Raw genomic sequence first — 24,632 nt, forward strand, 5'->3', positions numbered from 1 at the left:
TGCCAGAAACGTCAAACAGCTGCAGCTTCATAGAAAAACACCCGACCAAAAGTCCAACACTCACTTACACTTCGCGATTTCGCCTGTCCGCGAGATTGTTACACGTGATTCTACGCTTCTGTTTTCGAACGGGACCCGATTCAGCCCAATCCCGATTCAATTTTTCGGGAATGCCGAGGCCACGATGTGGAGGCAACAAGTGCGAAATGCATGCACAGCCTATGAACCCTTCTTTCAAAGAGCAGAGTCAGCCTACGTAGCCCGAGCTCAGCCTAAGCCACTCGCCAAGCGTCGTTTCCTTCCGATCATCACGGCCACCATCAAAAGCAGCTAACAATGCGATCACCAACATAGCTCGCCAGCATGTGTGGCCGATTCGCTAACGCCCAGTCCATCCCTCAGTACCGCGCAGCGGTGCAGGACGAGCTTCCTGATCATCCGCCACCCACTCCAGCCCCGGATGCAGACGACTATACCCCTTCCCACAATGTCGCGCCACAAACACGATCGCCCGTTGTCCGTCGCGAACTCTCCTGGGAGCGCGAACGTCGTCTCAAATCCCTCCAGAACCCCACCGACGACGACCGTAAGCACCAGCTCATCATACAGACCATGAAGTGGGGGCTCATTCCTCGCTTCCACAAAAAGCCGCCGAGCTACGGAGAAGCATACAAGACCATCAATGCGCGCGACGATACGCTCCTCTCGCCACAGAGATCGATGTGGCATCCGCTGCTACCGAGTCAGCGATGCGTCGTGTTTGTCCAAGGCTTCTACGAGTGGCAGAAACGCGGTGCTCCGGGCGATGGCGATAAGGTCGAGCGCATCCCGCATTTCGTAGGCATGACAGAGCCAGGACAGGGTCGAAACGACAAGACAGGGCACGGGAAACGCCTGATGCCTCTCGCAGGTCTCTGGGAGCGCGTGCGCTTCGAAGGCGAGGATAAACCACTGTACACTTTCAGTATCGTCACCACCGCCAGCAACTCGCAGCTCGGCTTCCTTCACGATCGCATGCCCGTCATTCTCCCCACTGCTGAGGCCATCTCCACCTGGCTCGGACTGGACGCCAACCCGAAAACAGACAGCGAGGTCAAAAAGGGCGTCGATGTTGACGATACTTGGAGCTCCGAAGTCGCCAAGCTGCTCCGCCCACTTCAGAGCGAGTTGGAGTGCTACAAGGTGCCCACGGAAGTAGGAAAAGTGGGCAATAGCGATCCGAGCTTTATTTTGCCGGTCGAGGAACGCAAAGATGGCCTCAGGGCGTTCTTTGCCAAGCAGAAACAGCCGAAGCAGCCATCGAAGAAGCAAGTAGGCGCTAGCAATGACGGAAGCTCAGGTGTCGCACAAAAGGACGAGAAACAGCCATCGCAAGAAAGTGAGGCGCTCATGCCAAGCTCGTCCGACGACTCACAGGATCTGTTGGCCGCACACAAAGTCGAAGAGGCGGCTGCTTTGGCGGAGGCCACGGCTAGGGCAGAACAGGAGGAGCAAGACCGAAAGCTGGCAGAGCAGATGCAACTAGAGTTCGAACAGTCGGACCGCAATCAGCCGGGCGGCGCGGCGAATATGAGCGAGTCGATTGTCGTGGTTGGCGAGTCGTCTGGTTCGGAGCCATCGTCAAGCTCGAACGGCGGCAGCGGCCCTCATGTCAATGGTTCGGTCCGAGGCGAAGAGGTCGGAGATGGATTTGGTGTTCCTGAAGGCGAGCTCGGTGCTGTTTCGAGCGGGACGAGAAAACGTGATCCGTCAAATCACAGCAGCGAGGCATCCAAACGCCCTCGAACCCAGTCGTCCTCCTCACCGCCGCCTCACTGCGAGCAAGACACTCGCGCCGCCCCTACAGCAGAGGAACCATCCAGCCGCTTCTCACCAGACCCGTACAACCCGCCGCTCTCCCCACCCCGGCCACGCGGGGGCTACAGCCGTCGCCTGTCGCCTTCGTCCGGCGGAGGCGTCCACGTCAACGCGCCCCGCGGCAAGAACCGCGGCCAGCCAAGACACGAACCGTTCCCGCAGGCTCCCCCGCACACGTGGAAGAGCTCCCCGAAAAAGGCACGCGGTCCGATGGACGACATGCTCGAAAAGCAGAGGAGCGCCGCGGAGAGCGCCAGGGAGGACGAGGGGCGCGCGTGGAGGCAGCTGTCTCCTTCCCGGGGCGCTGCACTGGAAGAGGCGGGCAAGGAACCGCCTAGAAGCGCGCAAGCGAAAACGAGCGGGAAGAGCAACAAGAAGGCCAAAGACTCAGGAACCGATATCCGGTCCTTCTTTTCGCCCCAGAAGAAGGCCAAACCATGATGCAACACACACCGATACCACACACCGAAAATCGCACGTGCTCTTCCAACGTGCCTGAAAGATTGTAGAGTGTCAAATGAGAATCAAATGAGAAGACATACATCACTACGACCCCTGTCCACCCTGACCAGGCCGCTTGATCGCAACCGGAGCCCCCGCAGCGCGAGGCTTCTTCGCGCCACCCTGCCCAGCCTCTGCACCTCCGGCATTGCCCGCGTTGCCAGCGGCCGTGGCAAGGCCCTGGGCGGAGAGCTTGCGTTTGGCGCCTGCAGTTGCACCGCCGCGCCCCCCACGCGCGGCAGCGTTGGCGATGCGCCCGCCTCGTCCCGCAGCGGCTGCGCCGCGGATCGAGGCGATCGTGGTTGGCGTCGTATTTGCAGCGCCGCCGCCGCCGCCGCCGCCAGCTGTAGTAGCGTTGGCGGGTCCTGTAGGGATCGGCCTGGCTACGACAGGTCGTGCGGTCGCTCGGCCGGCTTGTGCTGCGCCTCGACTGAACACTCCCGGTCGCGTTGGCAGTCCACCTCCTGCTCCACCCCCAGCAGCAGCACCGGCAGCCGCAGCAGCGGGGCCCGTCGGCGTGCTACCGGGTGCGGCACCGCCACTAGCCCCAGGCGCCTCTTCGCCCTTGAGAGCGGCAATCTCGGCCGTGAGCTTAGCGATCTTGTTGTCCTTCTGCTTGATCATGAGCGTGTTGCGCAAGTTGGCCTCGTTCTTACCCGCTTCGAAGCGCGCCTTGGCTGTCTCGTCATACTGCGCCTTGAGCTCAGTCTCGCGAGCAGAGACCGCAGCAGCGATGGCCTCCTGCACAGCGACCTCGCGTTCGTCCTCGAGTTCTTTCAGGCGCAGTTGCACCTGCGATTCGATGTCGCCGTCTTCGCCACGGGCGGCAGGTGCTTGTGCGTACTTGTCCTCGAGCGACGCCTGCAGCTGTTGCAATTCCTCAGCATGGGCCCGCTTGAGTTCTGCAACATCAGCAGAGATCGGCTCACCACTGCCGGCGGAAGCAAGCTGAGCCTCGAGCTCCCGAATCCTCGTCTCGGCAGCTTGGAGCTTGCCTTCGAGTTCGGCGACACGCATGCGCAGCGCGGCCACTTCCGAGTCGGTGTCTGCGGCATGAGTGCCCGTAACGGTACCGTTGGCGGCTGCAAGACGTTCCTGGACCGCCTTTTCGATCGCTTCCGCGTTGTTCTCGGTGAACTGCTGCTTGAGCTGGGCGATTGTCTCGTCGCGGGCCTTGACTTCGGCTTCGGCTGCGCGTCTGTCTCGAAGGAACTCCTTTCCTCTCTGGAGATGCTTGTCACGCATCACCTCGGCCTCTGCTTTTTCCGCTTCGAGCTTGGCCTTGATCTCTTCGAACTGCTTTTGGGCCTCGGCGACCGCTGCTTCGATGGCTGCCTGTTGGCCGGCAGTGGCGGACGCCGCCGACTCGTCACCATCAAGGGTGGCAGGTGCGGTAGTGTCGTCCGCAGTAGTAGATTCTGTGCCAGAAGCAGGTGCGATGCCCTCGACAGCAGAAGTTGCAGCAGCAGCCTGAGCCTTCTCAAGCTGCTCCTTCAGAGCATCTCGCTCGATGACGAGCTGAGCAAGGTTGGCCCCGTGCGTCGCAATTGCCTCCTCATACTTGGCTGCGTCCTCGTCCTTTTCCCGTTGCAGAGCCGCCAACTTCTCCTGAATCTCAGCGACCGCCTTTCGCTCGGCAGCAATTCTCGTTCGCGCCTGCTCCCTGAGCGCTTCAAATTTGGTTTTGGAAGCTTCCAGCTCGGTCTTGAGGGCTTCCGTCGCAGCTTCCTTCTCCTTCAAGCTTTTCTCTGTCTCTTCCACCTTTTGCTGGGCTTCAGCACGCTGCTGTTCGACCTTTTGCATCTCTTCGTTGATGCCGTGCGTCTGGAGAAGCGACTGAGCTCGGGATTGCCATCGCTTGCTGTCCTCGCGCAACACGTTGAGTTCTGCCTGCGATGCTTCGAGTTCGATCTGTGCATTGCGCAGCTGCTCCCGGACGGGTTCAAGCTCCGTGTTCGCCGCTCTGAGCTCGGAATCCAGTTGAACAATGCGCGCATCTGCACGATTTGCGCTCTCTTGTAGCGTGCTGTAGTTCTCGCGCAGCTCGTTGAGCTGGTTGATCTTCTCGAGCAGCTCCGAATGCTGAGTGGCGCTGCTGGCGGTGGACACGTTCTTGGTCCTCTCGGCGTCGAGCTCGGATCGCGTCTCGGCGAGCGTCTTGTTGAGATGCTCGACTGTCTGCTTTAGACGAGACACGTCTTGCTTGTTGATCTCCAAATTCGATTCAACGACTCCCTTTTCACGTCGGAGGAATCCAACCACTTCGTGAAGCTCGTCAACGCGACGCTTCATGAGTGAGTGTGCCAGCTCAGAGCCTGAAGTGCTTGTCTCCTCCTTCTTGACCTGCACGACGTCTGTAGCTGGAGCGGCAGGGGCCTCCGACGTCGTTGCTTCCCCAGCGGTTCGAGCTGCTGCGCTGTCGCCGGTGCCTTCAGAAGACGCTCCTGCGGCTTGTGCTGTCGGTTCGACCGTTGGTTCGGCACCTTCCGCCGCTGCAGCGGGAGCTGACTCACTGGAAGCAGCCACAGTGTTGCTGGCCTGATCAAGCTCCATGTCGACGTCAGCGCTTGGGAGAGGTGCTGCCGCAGCCTGGCGCATTTGGTCGGCTTGCGCGTTGATGGCTTCGAGATGCGTGTGGAGGATCTGATTCTGAATCGTGAGGTCGTCGATCCTGTGCTTGAGATCTGACTTTTCCCGTTCAAGTGCCTGGCGCACGGCATCCCAGCTGGCTTTCTCTCGGCCCCATTCGGCTTCGGCCAAGTCCTTGGAGCTGCGAAGCGCGCCGGCTTCCTGTCGAACTTTCTTGAGTTGTTCCCGTGCGTCTGCAAGATCGGTGGTGAGCGTCTCGACCTGTTTCGTAACTTCGTCGAGCTTGAGCTGGGCCGCCTTTGCGGCTTGCACATGCTTGCGAATCTCGCCCTTGACATCCTCTTGCTCGGCGCGAGCACGCTCCTCGACGGTGCCGAGCTCTGTAATGGCATCCTCGAGAGATTTCTTCTCAGCCTGGAACGCCGCGCGCTCAGTGTCCAGCTGTTGTTTCAGATCCTGCAGCTCGACCTGGACAGCTGAGAGCTGAGACGAAGCGCTAGAAATTTGCTGCTGTAGCGCGTCGATCTCGGCAGCCTTGGATGATAGCTCAGATGAAGTGCTGTTCCTGAGCTGCTCATGCTCCTGCGTCAAAGAAGCGAGGGCAGCATCCTTCTCAGCGACTGCGGCTAGAGCCTGCTCCACCTCGAGCTTGCTCTTCCGCACCTCCAGCTGCGCGGCTGCCCTTCCGGCTTTCAGGTCGGCCAGCTCGATCTCGAGCTGCTCTTCCCTCGAGAGTTCGACATCAGCTTGAGCACGGAACGCGACAGGATCGCGCGAGAGCTGGTCGCGGCGTTCGTAGATGCCAAGCTTCTCCTGTGTAGACTCAAGCTGCCGAGTCAAGTCCTCCACGCGCAGCTGCGTGTGATCCGCACTGGTTCGGGCAATGGCAAGCGCTTCTCGAGCGCTGCTGAGCTCCGAGCTGGACAGATCGATGCGGCTCTGTAGGTCTTTGGTCTCAATCTCGCGGCGAAGGCTGAGCTGACGATACAGATCCTGTTCGGCGGCGAGACGGCTGCGGAGATCTTCGTTGATCTCTTCGAGCCTCTTGACGTCTTGCTCGAGGCGCGACTTAATGTCGCGGCCACCTTGTTCGAGCTCGGTCTGCATGGCTTGCGTGGTGCGAACGAGCTCTTGCAGGTTGTTTCTCTCGACCTGCATTGCGCGATTCTCTTCGAGCAGCTTAGACTCGGAAGACTTCCAGATCTCCTTTTCGGCCTGCAAGCTCGCGACCTGCGTGCGGAGCTGCTCCTGGCTGGATTGGGCTTGGATGAGCTGCTCCTCCAGCATCTGCACAGAGACATCTCGGCGCGCCAAGTTTTCTTGGAGTTGCGTTGCTCGCTTCGACAGATCGTCCAGGTCGGTCTTGGTGAGTTCGAAGGTTCGTTGCAGGTTGGCGTACTTGTCCTCGGCAGCTTGACGCAGTGCTTGCTCACGCGCCGAGGTGACGGTGGTCTTGCTCATCTCTATCTGCAGAGATCGCACCTCTTCACGATAGCGGGAAAGCTCGGCGTCGGTGTCGGTCTTGAGGCGTTCGTGTCGAGACCGCAGAGCCTCGTACTCAGCAAGAGGCAGGCCAGAGCTGGTGGCCACATTGGCACTCGAGGGCGCCTCTTCACCTGCCTTGGCATCGCCGCTGCGACCGCCCGTAGCACAGAGCTGACGGAAGAGATCTCGCTCCTTGCTGACCTCCTCCACCTTGTAACGCTCCTGTCGCACTTCATCTTCGAGTCGCACGATCAGGTCGCGCGCTTCGTTGACAGCATCGTCTTGGTCCTCGGCAAGGCGCGCTCTGTAGTTGCGCTCCTCCTCTTCCATCTTGGCCCCGAGCTGGCGCGTTACCTGCAGAAGCCGGGCATTCTGGCTGCAGAGCTCGGTCAAAGAGTGGAAAGTGACGAGCTCGTTGGTGATGACGGCTTGTGTGTCGGATTCGGGCAGCGCCTCAGGAAGAGGAGCAATGGCATCCAGCTCGGCAAGAAGACTCCCGTCGTCCTCGAGGCGTGCAGCGGCGTCAGGGTCGTCCCGCATGATGATGGCCTTGGTGAGCTCGCGCACTTGACGTCCAAAGTCGGCAAGCTGCTGTGACATGAAGCCGTTCTCGCGACCGATGCGCTCGAGATCGAGCTGCAAACGCTTGGCCTCGGCCTGTGCTGTATCTCTCTCTTGTGAGGCAATAGCGACCTGGCCGACCATCTCGTCGAGGTCGGTAGCAAGGCGCTCGGTCTCTTCGCGTTGCGCCTGCAGCTGCGGTGCCCGATCCTGCAGCTCGTCCATCACCTGAGCTAGGACCGAAGTCAGACGCTTGGATTCGAGTCTCTCGCGACGAAGCTCTTCTTGTGTCTTGGCAAGCTCCATGTAAATTTGACTGAAGCTCTTGCCGGACTTGCGGATTCGGTTGGCGATTTCTGCGGTGGGTGAGATGCCGAAGCTGTTGTTGAAGGAAGAGGCTGTGCCCATCAAACCTGCTCGTCGTGGTGTCGAAGCCGTGCTGCGAACATCAAAGTCGACGCCGGCATCGCTCGCAGCATCGAGGGTTTGGTCCAGGAAAGCGTCGCCGTTCTCGCGCTGACTTTGGCCGATGCCGACTCCCTCTGCAAGACGGTCGAGCGCCTCAGAGAGTTCATGGTTCTCCTTTGCGAGAGCTTCACGGAGCTTGGCCTCTTTCTCTGTTTCTGTCCAAGCCTCTTGCTCTCGCTGGCGACACTGTTCGAGCACCTCTTCCCACTGGTCTTCGAGCTCAGCGATTCGTTGCGACGCGTGTTCGGCACGCCTTTCGAGCAGCTTGACGAGCTGACTCTGGCTGCTAACCTCAGAGCGGAACGAGTCTTCCTGCGATGCGAGGCGGCCGGAAAGCTCTGCAACCTTGTCCGAGGTCTGACTGAGCCTAGTGCTGGCCTCGTTGTACGCGGCTTGGAGAGATTCGACCTTGGAGCGTGCAACGGCCGCTTCTTGACGGGCCATATCCAAGTCGGCCTGGACGCGACTGAGCTCGGCGCGTTTGGTTGCGCGGAAGGTGGCGGAGGTTTCGTTGAGCTTGAGCAGCTGGTCATGGGCCCACTCGGCATCCTTCTTGGTGAGTTGGATCTCCTGCTCGAGACCTTGCACCTTGAACTTGGCGATGTTTTCTTGGCTGCGCGACTCTTGCACCTCTGTGGCGAGGCGTGAGATTTCCTGGCGTGCATCGCGATTGCGGGTGAGCAGCGTATTGATCTCTTCGGCCTTGCGCGTGCTCTCCTCGCGTTCTCGCTGAAGACTGGCTAGGATGTCGCGCTTCTCCTGCTCGGACTTTTCGAGCCTGCCACGAACTTCGGCAGCTTGACGCACGCCGGTCTCCGTGGAGCTTTTGAGTGTGGTGAGCTGTGCACTGACGCCAACCAGTTCCGCGGAAAGGCGATCCTTTTCGCTTTGAACGAGCTCCTTTGCTCGGCGTTCCGTCTCGACGTCGATTTTAAGGGCGGCAGTCTGTGCCTGAGAGGCGGTTAGCTCGGCTGCTAGTTCTGAGCTTGTCTGCTTGGCGGCCTCGTGCTCTCGCTTTTCGTTCTCAAGCGAGGTCTGCAGGGAGCCGATCTGAGTTTGAAGGTTGACCACTTCAGTCTGTAGACTGTCTTTGAGACGCGAAGCTTCAAGCGCCGCCGTTCTCTCCTTTTCAAGCTCCTGCTCCAGCTGATGGCTGAGGTCTTGAGCGGCCTGTTGAGCAGCTTGGGAGCCTTGCTGAGCTTCTTGAAGCGTCGAGATTTGCTCTTTCCAACCCAACGAGCGGACAGCAATGTCGTAGAGGTGGAGCACTAGGTCGGCATCGGGAGACTGGATACGTTCAGTGGTGATGAGCGGGCGCGGCTCTGCGTCGCTCAGTGTTGTCAACGCAAGCGTGAGCTGGTCTGCAGAGATGTGAGGTGGGAGTTGCACGTGGAGAGGTGTTGATGTGACAGTAGGGGCGACGGCAGGTGTTGCGGTTGAGTCCTGCATGGTAGCGTCCGCGGATGTAGGTGCAGATTGCTGTTGTCGGGCGTCAGCAGCATCAGCGGCAGCTAGCACCAGCCTCTGGATCTCCTGAGCGTCAGGAGCGGGGTTATCGTCCGCCATGGTCGGCGTCGAGCCGTGCACAGGCTAGCCAGCTTCCGACTCGGGTCTGATTTGTTGCTTGCGTTTAAATGAGCGAAAGCATGCGCAAAGGAAGGGCGGATTCGAGCTGTATGCAGCTCTCAATGGCTGTTGCAGACAAATGTCCAGATCGAAACGAGCGTTGAATGGTGGTGGAGAGAGGACTGGATGGAGGCAAGGATGGATGATGATGGTTGATGCGACACGCCAGATCTTCGTGCCTTCTCAATTTCGCCGATTTCCTGCCTCATGTTTGCGCTTCACGTGACGGCTCAGAAAATTCGAGCTTGCAGCGCTGCACAGTGAAATGGAAGGGCGCGAGTTGAGTGTTGGACGGTCGGGCCACCATATTCTCAGCAAGCATCCTGACACGCGATAGCTTGCATTTGCCAGAGGCGACTTCCTTCATCCTCCACCAATCACGTCTCTTCTGGTCTCAACATGGGTGCTTCCGAATCACGGTTGCGGGTAGACGACTCGAACGAAGCGCCACGACAGGGCTATCACGTCGTCCGCGTCGCCGCGGGTTCCCCGGCACACCTGGCAGGCATCGAACCGTTTTTCGATTTCTGCGTTGGCCTGGACGGTGTGGCGCTCGATCCGACCAAGGATGTCGACGGAGGAGCCGACTCGACCGGCTTGGGCGCATGGAAGAGCCTGGAAGAGCGGGAGGGTACGCAAGTGACGCTCAACGTATGGAACTCCAAACGGCAGCAGCTGCGCCAGGTCAGCCTCGTACCTTCGCGTCAGTGGTCTTCTCAACCTTCCACCAGCAGCATCAACGGGACCAGCTCGGAAGCCAAGTCACAACCTTCGCTGCTCGGGCTGTCGCTGAGGCTATGCAATCCTTCTCAGGCGCTTTCACACGTATGGCACATCCTCGAGATCCTCGAAGGATCTCCTGCCGAGTCGGCTGGTTTGGTCCCGTTTGGCGACTTTGTCATCGGTTGGCCTGGAGGAGTGCTGCAAGCAGAAGGCGACTTCTACGAGCTCGTCGAAGCACACACTGACCGCGCTTTGCGGCTCTACGTATACAACTCGGATTTTGACAACACGCGAGAGGTCATCATGATTCCAAACCGCGAGTGGGGAGGGGAAGGATTGCTAGGCTGCGGCGTGGGATACGGTCTGTTGCATCGCATTCCAAAACCTCAAGACTTGCCCCAGGTCCCGCCAGAGCTCTCGTCGCGCCAAGATGAAGAGCAAGGAATTCCCGAAGACCAGCTCAAGACGCCGCGTATCGGCGGACCGCCCTCCGTATTCGCTACACCCGGAGCCAATTCTCACTTTGACGAGGACGACTTCAGCACGCCCCTCGCCAACCCTTCTAACGTCCAGGCACGAGCAGCCACTTCGAACGGCTTCCAAGGCCGCGAGCTGTACAGCAGCAGTCACGATGAAGAAGATGAGGACGACTACGAGGCGAATCGGTCCGGTGTCACTGTCAGCATGCGCCGTGAAGAAGACGACGAAGAGCACGACGATGTGGCCGACTTGGCTTGAAGCTTTGACCTCGCCGCAGCACCCGACTTTTCTTTCGGCATGAATGTACAACTAGCAACTAAATCAGAGCAGGTCTCTCAGCAATGTCTTGGAAAGTGGTGTAATTGATGATGGGAACGATACGCAACGAAGGGAACGCCGCACTTTGCTGTGCCATTGCTTAATCGCGCTTGAGCGGCTGTCTAAGCGAGGCAAAGAAAGGAGGCGTCTCAAGGCCCAGCCTTCGTTGCACCTCCTCTGCCCACACTGTAAAGAGACCGATCTTGTGATCGAGCTGTTCGACTTGGATCCTGTGCGTCTTTTCGCGCCTCGTCGCCTCGTCGGTGAGGTCGTGACACATGTCTCGCATCGAGTCCAGACGCTCCGAGAGCTCGTTGAGTCGGCGCTTGTAGTCGGTCAGCTCGGATTGCTTCTGTTCCAGCTTTTTCGTCAACTCCTCTTCCCGAGTATCGGGAGAAGCCCCAATCTCGGGCTGCAGGGAAGTAAGCTCGAATGGAGCGGGTGAGTCTTGTTTAACAGAGGATGGGAACATCAATTCGGCCATGAACTCGATCTCTTCAGCGGTAGTGGAGGTTGCATCGGAATCATTCTTGGCGACATCCTTTTTCGCCTTGTCGGAGCGCAATCGCTCGAAAAGTGCTCGATTGGGATTCGCTTTGACGCTCTGAACCGAATCGTCTGGCTTCGAAGTAGAGGAGATCTCTGCCGCGCTCGCAGGATGAGTCAACCCGGCAAAGTTGCCATCCCAAGCAGCGATGAAAATGTCTTGAAGGTCTCGGAACTGGTCCGAAATTGGGTAAACGGTTTTGTCGTCGCTGGTGACCGTGGTCTTGAGCTGCGCTGCACCAATCTTGGCTTTCTTTGTCTTTTGCACAGCTGTAACTCGCTCGATCGGTGCTTCCAGAGTGTCGCGCATCTGCCCGTTGGTAGCGATGTACAAGTCTGAGACAGGCAGAAGATGATGCTCGTCCTCAACAGCAGCATCTCGCCCTGCTTCGTTCCGAAGCGCATTACGCTCACCGACGTCAAGGACCGGCTCAGATTCACTGCGCGAGAAAGCATCGACGGCAGCTTGATCCGTTCTTCCCGTCGTCGTCGTCGTCGTCGTCTGAGACGTTCGGAGGTCGCGTTCGCGAATGGCACGGTCCACATCACCGATCCACTCCTCGCGAGCCGCCGACTCGATTTCTGCCTCAGAGGACGAAGCCGATGCCTTTGCCGACGAATCTTCGGCTCCAGACTGGGACGAAGCTGCAATGGGGACCTCGGCAGCCGTATGACCCGTCACCCTCTGCCACTTGAGCTGGGCGGCGCTACGCTCGGTGGTAGCAGTGCCGGCGTCCGAGTCCGAAGGTGTGCAGCGGGACCAAGGCTGGGACGACTTGAAAGCGAGTCCATCGCTCGCCGATTCAGACACATCGTCGTGTCTGGAGGAGTGTTTTGGCTTCCAACGGCCATACTCTCCTAGGTCCGAGCCTAGTCTGCCGGCACGAGATCCAAAGAAGAATCCGGTACCGTGGGGGTCAAGGACGTCGCCCCAGCCGTCTCCAAAGCTGCGCAGAGAGCTTGCAGATGTAGTCGACTCTGCGTCCTTGCGATCCTGTTCTTGGATCCAGTTGCGACGCTGCGCGACCGCACGAGTGGCTTCTTTGAGCTCGCGTTCGATCTGTCGTCCAACATCAGCGCCGGCGTTGCCGTCTCGGAGCGAAGCAGCGACCAGGTTCTGAACACGACTGGCGGAAAGTGCGTTGATCCTGGCGAAGTCCAGAGCCACGCGGCGCCAAGCACGGGCATCGCGGTATGCAAGGCTTTTGGCACTCTGAAGGCGGTTCATCGTGCGCCGATTGCGGATCAGGAGGTAGACAGCTGCAGTCGAGGCAGCTCCGAATAGGCAGAAGGTGAAAGTGGTGGTGCGCGGAGCGTTCGCGTCGGCCGGCTCTTTGACTTGCTGCGTCTTGGAAGCGATGGGTGCGACAGAGGCCTGCGCAGGCACCGAAGAGTTCCTTTCGGTCTCGGACGACGGAGGGCTAAACCAAGACGTCACGCTGGAAGGGGATAGGCTCGATTGTACGAGCCTCGAGGAAGAGTCGGCGAGCTTGGATGCTTCTGCAGACGCAGCCTCAATCAAAGAGTTGATCGGGGGAATGGCCGACTTGACCGTGGAACCGACCTGTTGCGACCAATTCGCCAGACTTTCGAACAGTGTGGTGTCAGGCTCTGAAGCGACCGCTGATCTGGAGGAATGAGCAGTTTCGGGAGCGGGAGGAGGAGCGTGGAAGACGTAATAGTAGCTCGATGGCATGTGTGTAAGGCAGACTTGGGGGAGGGGGAGGGTGCGGGAGCGAACGAAAAGAGATGATCGTCGAGATCAGCGGAACATGCTGTAGCAAGGAGTCGGAACTTGGGTTGGATGATGGGAGGCAAAACCGATCGGTGGTGCCGGTGGGAAGCTGGAGACCTTGCTACTGCTGCTGCTGCGCGAGGCAATAGCCACACGAAGCCGGCGGTGGTGACCTTTGCGTTCGAGTCGAGACACAATTTTGGCGAGGAGCTCCTACGAAGCGCTGGCCTGTGCGTCGATGGCGGCTCTTGCGCGCTCTGTTCAGGTTAAAAGAGGAGGCGGACAACGCTGAGAAACGCCAGCCTGCTTCCAGACACTGAAACACAATGCGCTAAACAAGCGTCCACACACGATAACGGGCAAAGCACGCGAGCGGGTCCACTTAGCTCAGCTCCCTATCTTGCGAGCTGTACTGCTCGTCCTCTCTGCCGAGGAGGGGGATCATGCGACCTTGTCAGAGAGTACCCGGTGCCGGCTTCTCCTCTCTCTCTCTCTCTCTCTCTCTTTCTTTCCAATTCTTGCACCCTTGGACCCTGGAGCAACCAACGCCTCATGACTGCAGTAGTGCCTCTTCGTATGACCATCTGCCGTGAAGCGTCGGCAGAGTTGTGCGCGGGCCTCTTGGACCCTGCGTTAAATTTCTCTGACGCGCATCTGAACCTTTCCGAGTTCGTGTCGATTACGGAAATGTAACAAGTGCAGCATTTTCTTTTGCGATTCACGCTCTTTCTCGCAAAAGCGTCCTGCAGGTTGACGCTGCTGGCCGCCTCGGATCGGGAAAGCGACCTCATGCCAATAAGCACTTTTTGGCCCGCGCTTGCACGATGCTACTCTGGGTTATCAGCCTAATTCAAGCGAATCGGCTTCCCCGCACTTGGAACACCGCAGCGTCTTGCCTCTGGATCACTCGCCTTGACTCCATACAACCATCTGATCCACCATCCGCATCCCCAGCATCGCCATCCACAATGTCGAAAGCCGAAGATCAAATGAAAGCCGAGGCCATCCAGGCTCTCGAGACGCAGGAGGACCTCAACTGCCCCGGCTTCGAATCGAGCCGCGTGTTTGCGCTCACCGCCAAGCTGCTGGACAACCCGCCTCCTGGCTTCCCGTCTCGCAAGCGCCTTGTGCGATCGCTGCAGAGCATCTACCTCTTTGTGATCCAGCCGTCCGCTGCCATCGATCCCTCCAACCCCCGCACCAAGCCGGTCATTGGCAAAACTTCCACTTCTGGCGGCGCTCTTCGACCCGCGATGTGGTTCGCAGATTTAAAAAATACTGGCCGCATTGGTCGAGGTCAGCCACCCAAGACCGTTCTGGGTCGCAAGCGCAAGGCCGACATCGTCATTGAGTGCAGAGACCGCGACTTCCTAGACCTCGCAGTAGGCAAAGTGCAAGCCCACAAGCTCTACAACGAAGGAAGGGTAAGTTCAAGCCGACTTTTTCACTCATGCTGGCCACTATACCAGTCGACTTTCCCGCTGACTGACCCACCCTTTGCTCGTTTGTTCCTCTCTTGTATAGATCAAGATCAAGGGAGATCTGGATCGCGCCCTTAAATTTGCCAGCCTCATCTCGCATGAGCGCTCCAAGATCTACGGTACCCCTACTCCTGCAGCTGACACTGAGGCCAAAGTCGCAGTCGCCGAACACGAACGTGAGGGTCACAGCGGGCGTGACAGCGACTATGGTAGTGGTGCTCCAGCACCGCTTCCTGACCGTGCCAGGCTTTGACAGCGTCGAAGTGGAAGCAGGTGTTCAGCAGCTGCAATTCTGTATCTCCTGCCCTGAAATGCCAGTTCGTCCGTCAACCTGTCGCTGCTTCGTTGCTGTTGTCATCTTTCTGAATGGTTGTCGGTGTACGAGAGCTTCGCGGAATCAGACAGGCTTGCGAGTGATGTCTGAGATTGCTGGTTGGCTCTATACACAGAGGTTTATAAACAGAGAGAAACATATTGACAGAGGCACGGAAGTGCCCGGAGAGGGGAGACGGAAGAGAGCAACAAAACTATCCTTCGAAACCGAGCTGGGTGAAGTCGATCATGTCACCTAAGTTCAGTGCCCTCATGGCCTCTTCGGTAAGGCTGTAATTTTCATCGTCATCCTCGCCACCTCCTCCGTGTCCTACCTCTACGTCCACACCAGCTTGTACCGTGTCACCCGACTCGTCTCCGAAACCAGAGTCAACGCTCTCCGTCTTGACAGAAGTGCCGGTCTCCTGCGCTTTAGCTTTACCCTTGTTCGATGATTGTTTGGAATACCGTCTACCAGCGGAATTGCGATGCAGGTGCTTGAGTGTCTCGATCATGGAGATCAGATGCAGCGTGAGAGTGATCATGAAAGTGTTGTACCCGTACACGTTGGAGTACCGGGGTCGCGCAGGCGAACAAAAGAACGAGCAGGCTTTCCAGAGCGAGTCGACGGTCTTTTGAGCAGATGTCGCCGTTAGCTCTCCTTCTTCGTCTCCCTCCTCCTCTTCTTCATTGCCTGCTACGGTCGCAGTGTCGTCGAAGTCATCGAATCGGATCATGTCCTCGTTGCCATGTGGCGGGGATGCAATCGTGACCGGTGACCGGAGAGCATTGGAGGTCGAGGCATTATGGTCAGCTCCATTTGCCGGAGGCTGTTGCTGATCAGAGACCTCAGGCTCTAGTCGCAAACGTGTCGGCGTGTATGATCGAGAATGCCTCTCAGCGTCGAGTACTTGGGATGCTTTCCTCTTGAGCCCGCTCTTAGGAGTGTTTATGTCGCTCAAGTTACCCCGAGTGATATCTGCGATAGGCGCTAAAGGCATACCTTGCACCTGTGGTCTTGGTGTCACCGAGCGACGTTCAGTCAAGACGTCCGAACATCCATCGTCTTCCTCGCTCGAATTGACCTCGTAGGGCTTCTCGGCGGTCCCTGCTTCAACCATCCGGCTAGACTTGCTTGAAGCTGTAGCCTGGTGAGCACTGTCACTGGAACTTGAAGCCGGGGCGGCACTGTTGGTTTCCTCAGAGCCTCGATTGCTCTTTGCTTTGCCAAAGGCAGACTTTTCCGAAACGCGACACAGGTTCTTTCGCAGGACGGTGATTAAGCTTTGCATGCTGTCCAGAAGGTCGTTATCGCGGTCCGTCCTGGTTCGTCTGCAGACTTTTGCCCAAGGCAGGCGGCCCGTAAGGAGATGCACCTCTGAGATGAGGTAGGCACCATCCATGGGGCCTCGGGTTTCATTAGCACCGATCTTGAGCTTCCCGGCATTCGGGTGATAGGCTGCAGTTCTGCGCGATAAGCGCCGCAAGCCTCCGGTGAATTCGAAGAAAACGGGGATATAGCGATATCCGTCGGCAATGGCGTCAGCATCATCCATTGAAGTGGCTAAGAAATGTTGATGCGTCCACCCGATCCTCTCGAGGAACTGCGGGAACGTGTGATCTGCAAACCGGAACGGAGCGACGTTCACAGTTGCCATCGAAGGTCGCGAGTCAGTTGATGGTGGTGCGGCGAGTCCGGAGATCCTAGAATCCAGGGATGGCAGTGCATCTACCTGCGAAGCCGCCTGTGCTGTTCCCGTGCAGGAGTTAGTGGCTGACAGTGCAGGTGCAGTCCCAGCACCCATCGTAGCGTGTACAGAGCTCGAGACACTCTGCTGGTGCTGCTCGATGCGGCTACTGAACTCGCTCACAACATCGGAGTAAGATGAGTCTCCTTGCTCGTCGCCAGTTTCGCCATTCCATCCATCGTCAATAACACGCGCGAGGCCGGTCTCTGGATCCGTGTTGCCATCGAGGCTTGGAGTATCCGTATCGCCCCAGCTGACCGATCGGTACAGGTATCCGAGGGCTCGCTTGCTGGAGTAGACTAGCTTTCCCTCTCGCTTCTCGGACTGCGCAAGATAGTCGGGAACGATCGGCTCATACATAGGTGGCAGCTGAGATCTCCTTACAGCAACTCCGGTCTTGCGAAAGTCTGTTGCCTGCGAGTGTAACGTGGCAAGCGTCTTGCAGCGTGGGTCTTCAGCACCAGCCTCGCTTGCATCCGAGATTCGCAAATGTAGCGACGACACGATTCCGAGGAAGTCGTTGAGCATAAAGTCTGCGAAGAAGTCGGCAAGATCGTGCGCGCTGCAGTCCCAAGGCAGCTCAAGAGGCTTGACCTTGTCGTGAAAGACGGCATGAGGAGACTGTTGGGTCGGAGGAAAGAGTCGCTCGTCCTCGTAGATGGTATAGAGGTCGCCGTCCAGGTCTCCTCCACCAAGGCGGCGTGGCAAGGTTTGTAGCCGTGTGCATGTGTTGAAAACGATGACGTTGCGCAGCTGCAGTAACGGATGACCTGGTGGCGGCTTTTTGCAATGGACCATTGTGATGTCGGAGGGGTCGATGGTGGGAGACCGTCCTATGAGCTTCCGTCCGGTCAAGATTCTGCGGCTCACTTGGCCAAGCTCGACTGTTTCTACCTGGACAAACACCTCTCCTTCGGCGAGGAACCGGAATTCATCCGCGATTCCGAGCAACGTGACTCCAGCAACAGGGATTCGTGCTTTCCGCTTCATGTCACCGAGGGCGGCTGCTGTGACCGCTTGCGCCAACACAAGGAAGAAGCTCTCGGGATCGGTGCTTGCAGCTCCAAGTCCAACCTTGTGAACCTTTTCAAACAGAATGCGAAGGTTGCAGCCCGTACCAAAGCTGAATGCAGAGACCAGCTTTGCTGTTTCATCAAAGTTATTTCGGGCTCGACCAATTTGCGAGATGGCCTCGTCTTGGATGGCGGTGAATGTAGACGTGTGCACTCCGCGGTCGTCGAGAGCGTTGATGAGCGGGCGGTTGAGCTTGGCTGTCAAACAGCGCGAGGACGAGTTTGCGACTTCCAGGTCTTGATGCTCCGACTTGAACTTGGACATGCTAGGACGGATGTACAGCACTTTGCCCGTCAATCTGGGGTTGAGTGAAAGCATGCCTTTGCTGCCTCCCAACCGAATTTGAATGGCAGAGGGCGCGGATGCTTTCAACAGCTTTCGCTTGCGGAACTCGCCATGGTTCACGAGATAGCTCTCCCACACATCGGCCATCAATGCGGACGAAATTTGGCCAACACCGTCGGTGTGGACTTGTCCGTTGTCCGTGACAATGTCGTCAATCCTTTTCATGTGCTCTTTAGAGATCTTGACCGTCGTAGCCGTCGCACTAAAAGCTTGGGATAGACGAGCGCCGTAGAGAGCAGGCGAGCGAATTACATCCCGGAAGTCGCCCAGACTGCTTCGAATAAAGTTGGCATCTACAAGCCGTCCGCTTGCATCAGTGAATGGACTGATGAGCCACACGGTGTGCGAACTCATCGATGACGATGACCATGCGAGCAGTTCAAACTTACGACCGGCCACGGTGATGCCATTTTTGAGGATGTCGAGCACGCGCCCTTTGATGTAATCCTCGGCATCGTCGAATTTGTAGTTGGGCGTAGTAGCTCCCTCACGGCTTTCGCTCGTGAAGGATAGCCGAGCAAAGCGGTCCCAGTGACCTGGGTACGACCTAATGACCCGGTTCGACATATGCCAGTGGGGCCCTGACAACAACACACGAGTTGGAGTTAGGTCTATGTGGAAAAAAGGCGACAGCAAAGTGTCGCCCTTCATGAGAGACGGCTCCATGAATGTGAGCAAGCCGTTGGCACTGATGGCTGTAGCTTCTTTGCGAGCCTCAGACCAAAGCTCTTCGGTAATGCGGTGGACCTGCTCCTCGGACTTGCCCCTTTCTTGCCTTGCTTCGAGTTTAGGCACCAAGATCTTGAGTACTCGCAACGCGAGGGCATCCTGTCGCTTGGTGAGCATTAGGCCGAGACGCTTGTCAATGATCTTGGCGAGGGCTGAGGTTCCGACAAGCTCATTGCGAAGGAGAGACTCGCGTAGAAAGGCCAGCTCCATGCCGAGGGTTAGGCTCTTTTCAAAGAAAGCAGCCAGCCAAGCCTCATTGTTGTCCTTGACCTTCTGTACCGATCGCAAATTTTCGATAGGTGCTGCGTCGCTGAGAAGTTCTTCGAGAAGCTCTGCAAGGATCTTGGCGAAGGACTGGGAACGACGGTCCGAGCCAAGTGTGACGTGAACCAGTCTGGATGGGAGATTGAAATAGAACCGGGAGTGGGGCTCGAGCTTTCCGCGAAGTAGTGGATTCTGCTTGACCTCAAAGAGGAAGGTGGCGGGTGTGTTTGTCTTGTCGTGGCCGAATGCTCGGACATCTCGCGGAAGGAATGAAAGGGAGGACCAGGAGCCCTCCTTGAGTGAGATGACTCCTTGTTCGTCTATGGCTAGAAACAGATGCTCGCTTGAGAGGGCGTTTGTGTAGCTGAGCTTTTCGTGTGCTGCCCAATGGCCGATGAGCACTCCCGAGACGGGAAAGACCTGATCTTGTTTCCATGCACTTGCCGAAGGCTGCTGCGCCGTTGCGTTCTCCGCAATTGCAGCCACGAACGTCTTGGATGGTGTTTCCCTTCCCGCGCATATGTTGAGGCCATGGTTTCGGACAAAGCTGGTGGTCTGTGCATGTCTAATGAACCAATCAGCTACATGGACAGAAGCGAAGGTAATGAAGTCAAAGTCGTGTGTGTGCTGTGATGTGATACGCCGGAAGTAGAAGCCTTTGTTGATTGACACTGGAGCCACGTTTGAAGTCCCAGAGACGGAGACCGTGGTCAGGTGACATTCCTTTTTAACCAGCGTATAGATGAAGCGTTCGATGGCGGCAGCGTCGAGGTGTTTTGGTACTGAACCGCAGAAGACCTCCATTGTCTTGAAGAATGAAGAGAAATAAAAGGCAGAGAGAAAGGCTGGGGGGATGCGCAGCACTTCGAGAAAGAGCATGGAGCTGATTTATATCGGAAGAGCCAGCGTGAAGAAAGCCTGATGGCTATAGGCCAAGGATCAAGCTTCATAAAGACTCCTTCAGCCTCGGGATGATCAGGTCTTTGAAACAAGTGGGTAAGCGTGAACCCACAACTTCCTACTCTATCAATAATAAAGCTGCATGGCATTACATTGCTTCGCCGCCCGGCCAGACGATGGAACGAAGGGTACTCTGACGCGCCTCAAAGGGCAAAAAAGGAGCACTGTATCGGCTCGTCAAGTCGAAGATGAGAATGGTGATGATAGCCAGGGAAAGCACCCCAGGCTAGAGTTTCATCCAGACAACCCGACATCACTCACAGCACACGGTGTACAATTGGAGATTAACAAAGACAGGCGAAGTCGAGGCAAGCGCCTCGTGAAACGGTGCAAGTGATCCTGGTCCTCCGCAGTCAAGACGTGTCTCTAGGCATCAAATTAATTCAACCCACACTCAAAGCAGCGCTGAACCGAGGGACCGAGCACACTTTGTTCTCTCTTCCCAAATTGAGTTATTCCTCACTGCTGCAGATAAGGAAGACAGGACGAGGCATGTTGTTTGGGCGACATGATCAGACAAAGAAAAGGAGAGTGTTTTGCGGAACAAGAGAAGCGATGGTTGACTGCAGGGGCTTGAAGAAACGAAAGATTGAAGCGAGCCAAGTTGAAAGTATCTGACAAAATAGATGCAAAAGAGTGTGGCGTAAAGTCTACACTGGCGAAACAGAGGGGCGGTGATCGAAGAAGAGAATGTGCGGAGGGACGTAAAGTGCGCGTGACGTTCAAGCTCTACGACTGCTTTCGAAACAGTCGGGCCAGCTTCCTACCTTTCCCAAGACTACGCTGGTGCTCTGTGGAAGGTACCGCGTTATTGCCAACAGGTGTAGCGAGGACAGGTCGGCCTGAAACTTTCACCTTCCGCGGTGAAGTGTCTTGAAGCAGGTGCTCGAATGCAGGCACACTATTGTGAGGCGAGAACAGCGCAGCAAGGGATCGAGACTTACTTGTACCACCAACAGCGATACCAGTCGTAGATGAGCAGGTTTGACCCGGAGACAAGAAGCCGGAACCGGACTTGGATACGTTTTGACTGAGCAAAAAGGACGAATACAGCGTCTCTACCTGCGCTGGTGAAGGCGGGATCGAGAGTGCTCGATCGGAGACTGCGAAAGATGGAGTCTTGATGCTACATTGGTGGAGCTGTGGGGTAGATGCCTGGTCAGCTTCGACTAGGGATGCACGCTTCTCATCATGTGCCACCTCGGCGTCAGAAGCATTTTTATTAGCCAGCGACACCCGTCTGGCCGAGCTGCTTAAGTCCAACGAAAAAGCAGCAGACACTAACGAGATGTCTCCAGCATCGTCTTCAGCCTCCGAGTCTTTCTTCCTGTTCCGCCTGGTGAGCGCCTCGGGCGTCTCGAGCAGTCCAGGGGAGATATCCGCCGGCTCGGTGCTCTGGGTCGATGCTGAGCATCGTCTGCGCATTGGGGTCTTCATGGCTGACTTCTGCGGACTCAAGATGGTCTCGTCGATCATCTTGGTTAGCATTCCAGCGAGACTGGCCATCTTTTTGAGTTTCTTGTAGATGACCTCTTCTCCCATGACAGAGGTGGCCGAACTCGAAGGGATACTGCCGTTGGCCAATTGAGTAGGCGAGTGGACCCGCTGGGCAGTAGAATCAGGGCGTGAAAAAGAGCCAGAGCCTGGCTGATCACCTGACAGTATAGCATGGAGGGCAGGCGTGCGAGCTAAGGCCGTAACTACTGTAGTTGCGGCGGCAGTGGGCGTACCGTGTACGTGCTGGCCTCCAGCATCCTTCGTGTCGGACCTTGCAGATCCGAAATCAGTGGCAATGTCCATCTCAACTGCAGGAGACTGAGAAGTGGACTCGTCGGTATCGAAGAGTCGACGAGCACATCGTGGCACATGTTCTTCGGGACTAGGCACGAAAGACCCGGTGGATCGACGCACCGAGCAACGAGTGACGCCTTTCTGTTGCGAGCTTACCAGGGTGTACGACTTTGAGCGACGGTGACCATGAGCGACCTGTGCCGTTGACTGACCACGGATGGTCAGACCAAGTCCGCTGCTTGTTGTCATTGCAGTAAGATGGGCAGGTGGGCGCGCGAGGAAGTTTTTTGCGTCAAACTTCTTTGCCAACGATGCTACAACGTTGCCTCTGGAACCAAATTCTGTACGAGGCACCAACGGCTTGAGTTTGGGCTTTGAATGCTCTACCTGAGGTAGGGGCATAGGGCACAAGACGACAGGCTTCGGCTCGATAGCAGCAGGGGCAGAGACAGGCGTCGATGCCATTCGGTCTTCCAAAGGACGTCGGTCTTCAAGACGACAAGGATGCTCTCCCAAGCGTAATCGAAAGGGTGATTGTTTTGGGGGCGGAAGGAACAACATCGGCTTGGTCGCGCTGGCCCTTGATGCACTGGTGATGGCAACGGGAGAATGGTCGCTAAGGTAAGCATCGCTACCTTCGTCCTCTTCATCGCCTTCGGGCAAGAGACTCTTAGCCAAGATGCGATTGCGCTGAGCAGAAGGGATTGGGGTGCCTTGTCGTGGTGGTTGGGGTCCTCTCCAGGGAGGACTGATGCACATGAGATCGGTGAGGCGGGAATCCATTCCAACCTGTGACAAGGAAGGTGAGGCCGCGACATGCGGAGGACGTGTAGCGACCAGAGCGCGAGAGACACCAGGTGAGGCTAGTGGCGAGCCGTGATCAATTACACTGGTGTCTTGCTGGAGGTGGATTCGCTCCGTCAGCTGGACGAGGCTCTCGATCATGCGGTCGCTGTCGTCGGACTCGTGCTGAGGCATAGAAGTGGATGGCTCGGGAAGGGAGTGAAGGCCTGCTAGAAACGGCTGCGCCTCCTCGTAAGAGATTTGGAGCAGCTCGTCGAACGAGTCGCAGTGATGGCCGTTTCGCGGATCAAATTGATTGTGAAGAAGGGCACCTGCGGCGTCGATTCGCTCTTTGGGATCGTGGCGGAGCATCTTACTAATGAGATCTTCCATCTCGGACGACATGTTCCAGTCACCAAGCCAGACACCCCGCTCAGCTCGGACATAGTAGACTTCGAACTTTTGGCTGCTATCAAACTTTTCGTCGTGATGCTCGAAAGGAGTTCGACCAGTCAACATCTCGAAGAAGGTGATGCCGAGTGCCCAGATGTCGGACTTTCGCTCATCATGCCAAGTGGCGCGGCACCGTTCGGGAGAGAGATATTCAGGTGTACCCCACACGTCTTTGGACATGAAGGCGTCTTGCTTGAGAGGATCGTAGCGGTTGGCAAAACCAAAATCAAAAAGCGTGACCACATCGCGTCCTAGACCCGAGGTGTCGTAGGTAACTCCAACGTTGTCGACCTTGACGTCGTTGTGGCAGACGCAGTGCTGGTGGAGCCAATGCAAAGCCGAAAGCAATTGCTCGAAGAAATGGATGCAGATTGACTCGCCTAGACACACCTTCATGGGTTCGTCGAACTTGGGCATGACAAGCATAGCCAAGTTTGGCGTCAAGAGAAATTCGTAGAAGTTGACGACGTTGGGATGCCATCCAGTACGATCATTGTGGACGCGGCAATCGGGGCTGCCTGCGTTGCCTTGCTCGGCACGAGGCAGCTGATCCATGAGCATGCGCAGCACTTTGAATTCGTTCCAGAGACGCTGCGTCCTCGCAGCTGACGAATATTTGGTCTCTCGCTTACAAAGCTTGACGGCGAGAGGACGAAAGTTGGAGGTATTTTCGACTGTGTATGTGCCAGAGCCTGTGAGCTTGACGACTTGAAGAGATCGATAGGCAGAAGGCGGGAGATGGTCGAGAGGTCGAAGGGCTTCGACCGACCAGACGCTGCCCCACTCGCCTGCGCCTGTTTTCATCGAGGATTGAAAGGAGGAAAAGTCAGATGGTCAGCTGTGTTCAAAGAGTGAAACAGGAAGTAGAGTTGCGACTCGTTACTTACCGATCTCGTTAAGGAACTGATAGCGCTCCTTCAGATCTGGCTCGCTGATCTTAAATACGCCAAGTTGCATGGCTTTCATCCTGACTTCGGTTGTCTTTGTGTCTGGCTTTGGGCTCAGCTGATGGACAGCACTGGATGTGAAAAGGTTGGATTCATAGCTATCTTTATGAGGCTTTATCGTTCCAGCTGAAAGCGACTGATGGTCGTAGTAGTGAGGTTTGTTGGTATGCTTGGCAGTGAGAGGCATAAAATTGTGAAGAATGAAGGCGGACTGTTCCGGACGGGTGCCGAGTATGCGCGAGGTTGTTGCAGGAGCTGTCGCTTGTGGAATCTTAGAAGTGGCCAAAGGAGGAGGACGTTTGGGCTGAACATGCTTTTGACGGCCTGGTGAAGCTTCTTTGCTCCTCAGCTTGGAGAGAGAGCGTTTGAGAATGTTGCCTGAGCTGACGGTGAGGTCGGAGACCGCTCGTTTCTGAGTTGTACAATCATGGTTGCTCTTTGCGTCGTTCCGCGTCGACACGGATCGAAGCATTCTACGTGCATCGACGGTACGAGGTTGTCCGTGCTGGGAAGGATGCGATTGAAGCTCCGGGGTACGACTCGTTAGCTGAGTAGACTTCATGACAGGTTGTCTCGTCGTCGTCGTCGTCTGTCCTGACTGCTTGAGGTGTGACATGATTGGCTTCTACGCCTTGTCGGCACTGTCAGTCTCAGTCTATCCGGAGAGACATCAGTCTAAGCCGTAGCGATTAGTGAAGGTGCAGCAGCGTCAAGAACATAACGAAACGATCAGACGTCTGCCTCCTTGTCTGTGTCTCCTTTACGCCCACATCGCACGGTTGCTTGGGTGATCTCTGAAGTGATACACAATTTCATTTCACAGGCATGAAAGGGATCGCGCCGTATTGGAGCTCTG

General features: G+C 56.9%; 7 protein-coding genes across 7 annotated transcripts; 3 read left to right on the forward strand and 4 right to left on the reverse strand.

Moving 5' to 3' along the window:
- Positions 1–363: 363 nt before the first annotated feature.
- On the forward strand, positions 364–2,298 carry EX895_006121 (uncharacterized protein; the record flags this gene model as incomplete). The annotated part of the gene is made up of 1 exon (XM_029886713.1): positions 364–2,298. The coding sequence occupies one exon, from the start codon at positions 364–366 to the stop codon at positions 2,296–2,298; it is 1,935 nt and encodes a 644-aa protein (XP_029737026.1).
- A 105-nt stretch (positions 2,299–2,403) lies between these two features.
- On the reverse strand, positions 2,404–9,027 carry EX895_006122 (uncharacterized protein; the record flags this gene model as incomplete). The annotated part of the gene is made up of 1 exon (XM_029886714.1): positions 2,404–9,027. One exon carries the CDS (start codon positions 9,025–9,027, stop codon positions 2,404–2,406), a length of 6,624 nt encoding a protein of 2,207 aa, XP_029737027.1.
- Positions 9,028–9,486: 459 nt separating this feature from the next.
- Positions 9,487–10,548, forward strand: EX895_006123 (uncharacterized protein; the record flags this gene model as incomplete). Its single annotated transcript, XM_029886715.1, has 1 exon — positions 9,487–10,548. One exon carries the CDS (start codon positions 9,487–9,489, stop codon positions 10,546–10,548), a length of 1,062 nt encoding a protein of 353 aa, XP_029737028.1.
- A 160-nt stretch (positions 10,549–10,708) lies between these two features.
- EX895_006124 (uncharacterized protein) lies at positions 10,709–12,850 on the reverse strand (the record flags this gene model as incomplete). The annotated part of the gene is made up of 1 exon (XM_029886716.1): positions 10,709–12,850. The coding sequence occupies one exon, from the start codon at positions 12,848–12,850 to the stop codon at positions 10,709–10,711; it is 2,142 nt and encodes a 713-aa protein (XP_029737029.1).
- A 1,007-nt stretch (positions 12,851–13,857) lies between these two features.
- EX895_006125 (uncharacterized protein) lies at positions 13,858–14,623 on the forward strand (the record flags this gene model as incomplete). Its single annotated transcript, XM_029886717.1, has 2 exons — positions 13,858–14,313; positions 14,414–14,623. 2 exons carry the CDS (start codon positions 13,858–13,860, stop codon positions 14,621–14,623), a joined length of 666 nt encoding a protein of 221 aa, XP_029737030.1.
- A 274-nt stretch (positions 14,624–14,897) lies between these two features.
- Positions 14,898–19,646, reverse strand: EX895_006126 (uncharacterized protein; the record flags this gene model as incomplete). Its single annotated transcript, XM_029886718.1, has 1 exon — positions 14,898–19,646. One exon carries the CDS (start codon positions 19,644–19,646, stop codon positions 14,898–14,900), a length of 4,749 nt encoding a protein of 1,582 aa, XP_029737031.1.
- An 885-nt stretch (positions 19,647–20,531) lies between these two features.
- EX895_006127 (uncharacterized protein) lies at positions 20,532–24,338 on the reverse strand (the record flags this gene model as incomplete). Its single annotated transcript, XM_029886719.1, has 2 exons — positions 20,532–23,623; positions 23,717–24,338. 2 exons carry the CDS (start codon positions 24,336–24,338, stop codon positions 20,532–20,534), a joined length of 3,714 nt encoding a protein of 1,237 aa, XP_029737032.1.
- Between the last annotated feature and the right edge of the window lie 294 nt (positions 24,339–24,632).

Source organism: Sporisorium graminicola, chromosome SGRAM_8 (genome assembly GCF_005498985.1).
Source record: "Sporisorium graminicola strain CBS 10092 chromosome SGRAM_8, whole genome shotgun sequence".
NCBI lineage: Eukaryota > Fungi > Basidiomycota > Ustilaginomycetes > Ustilaginales > Ustilaginaceae > Sporisorium > Sporisorium graminicola.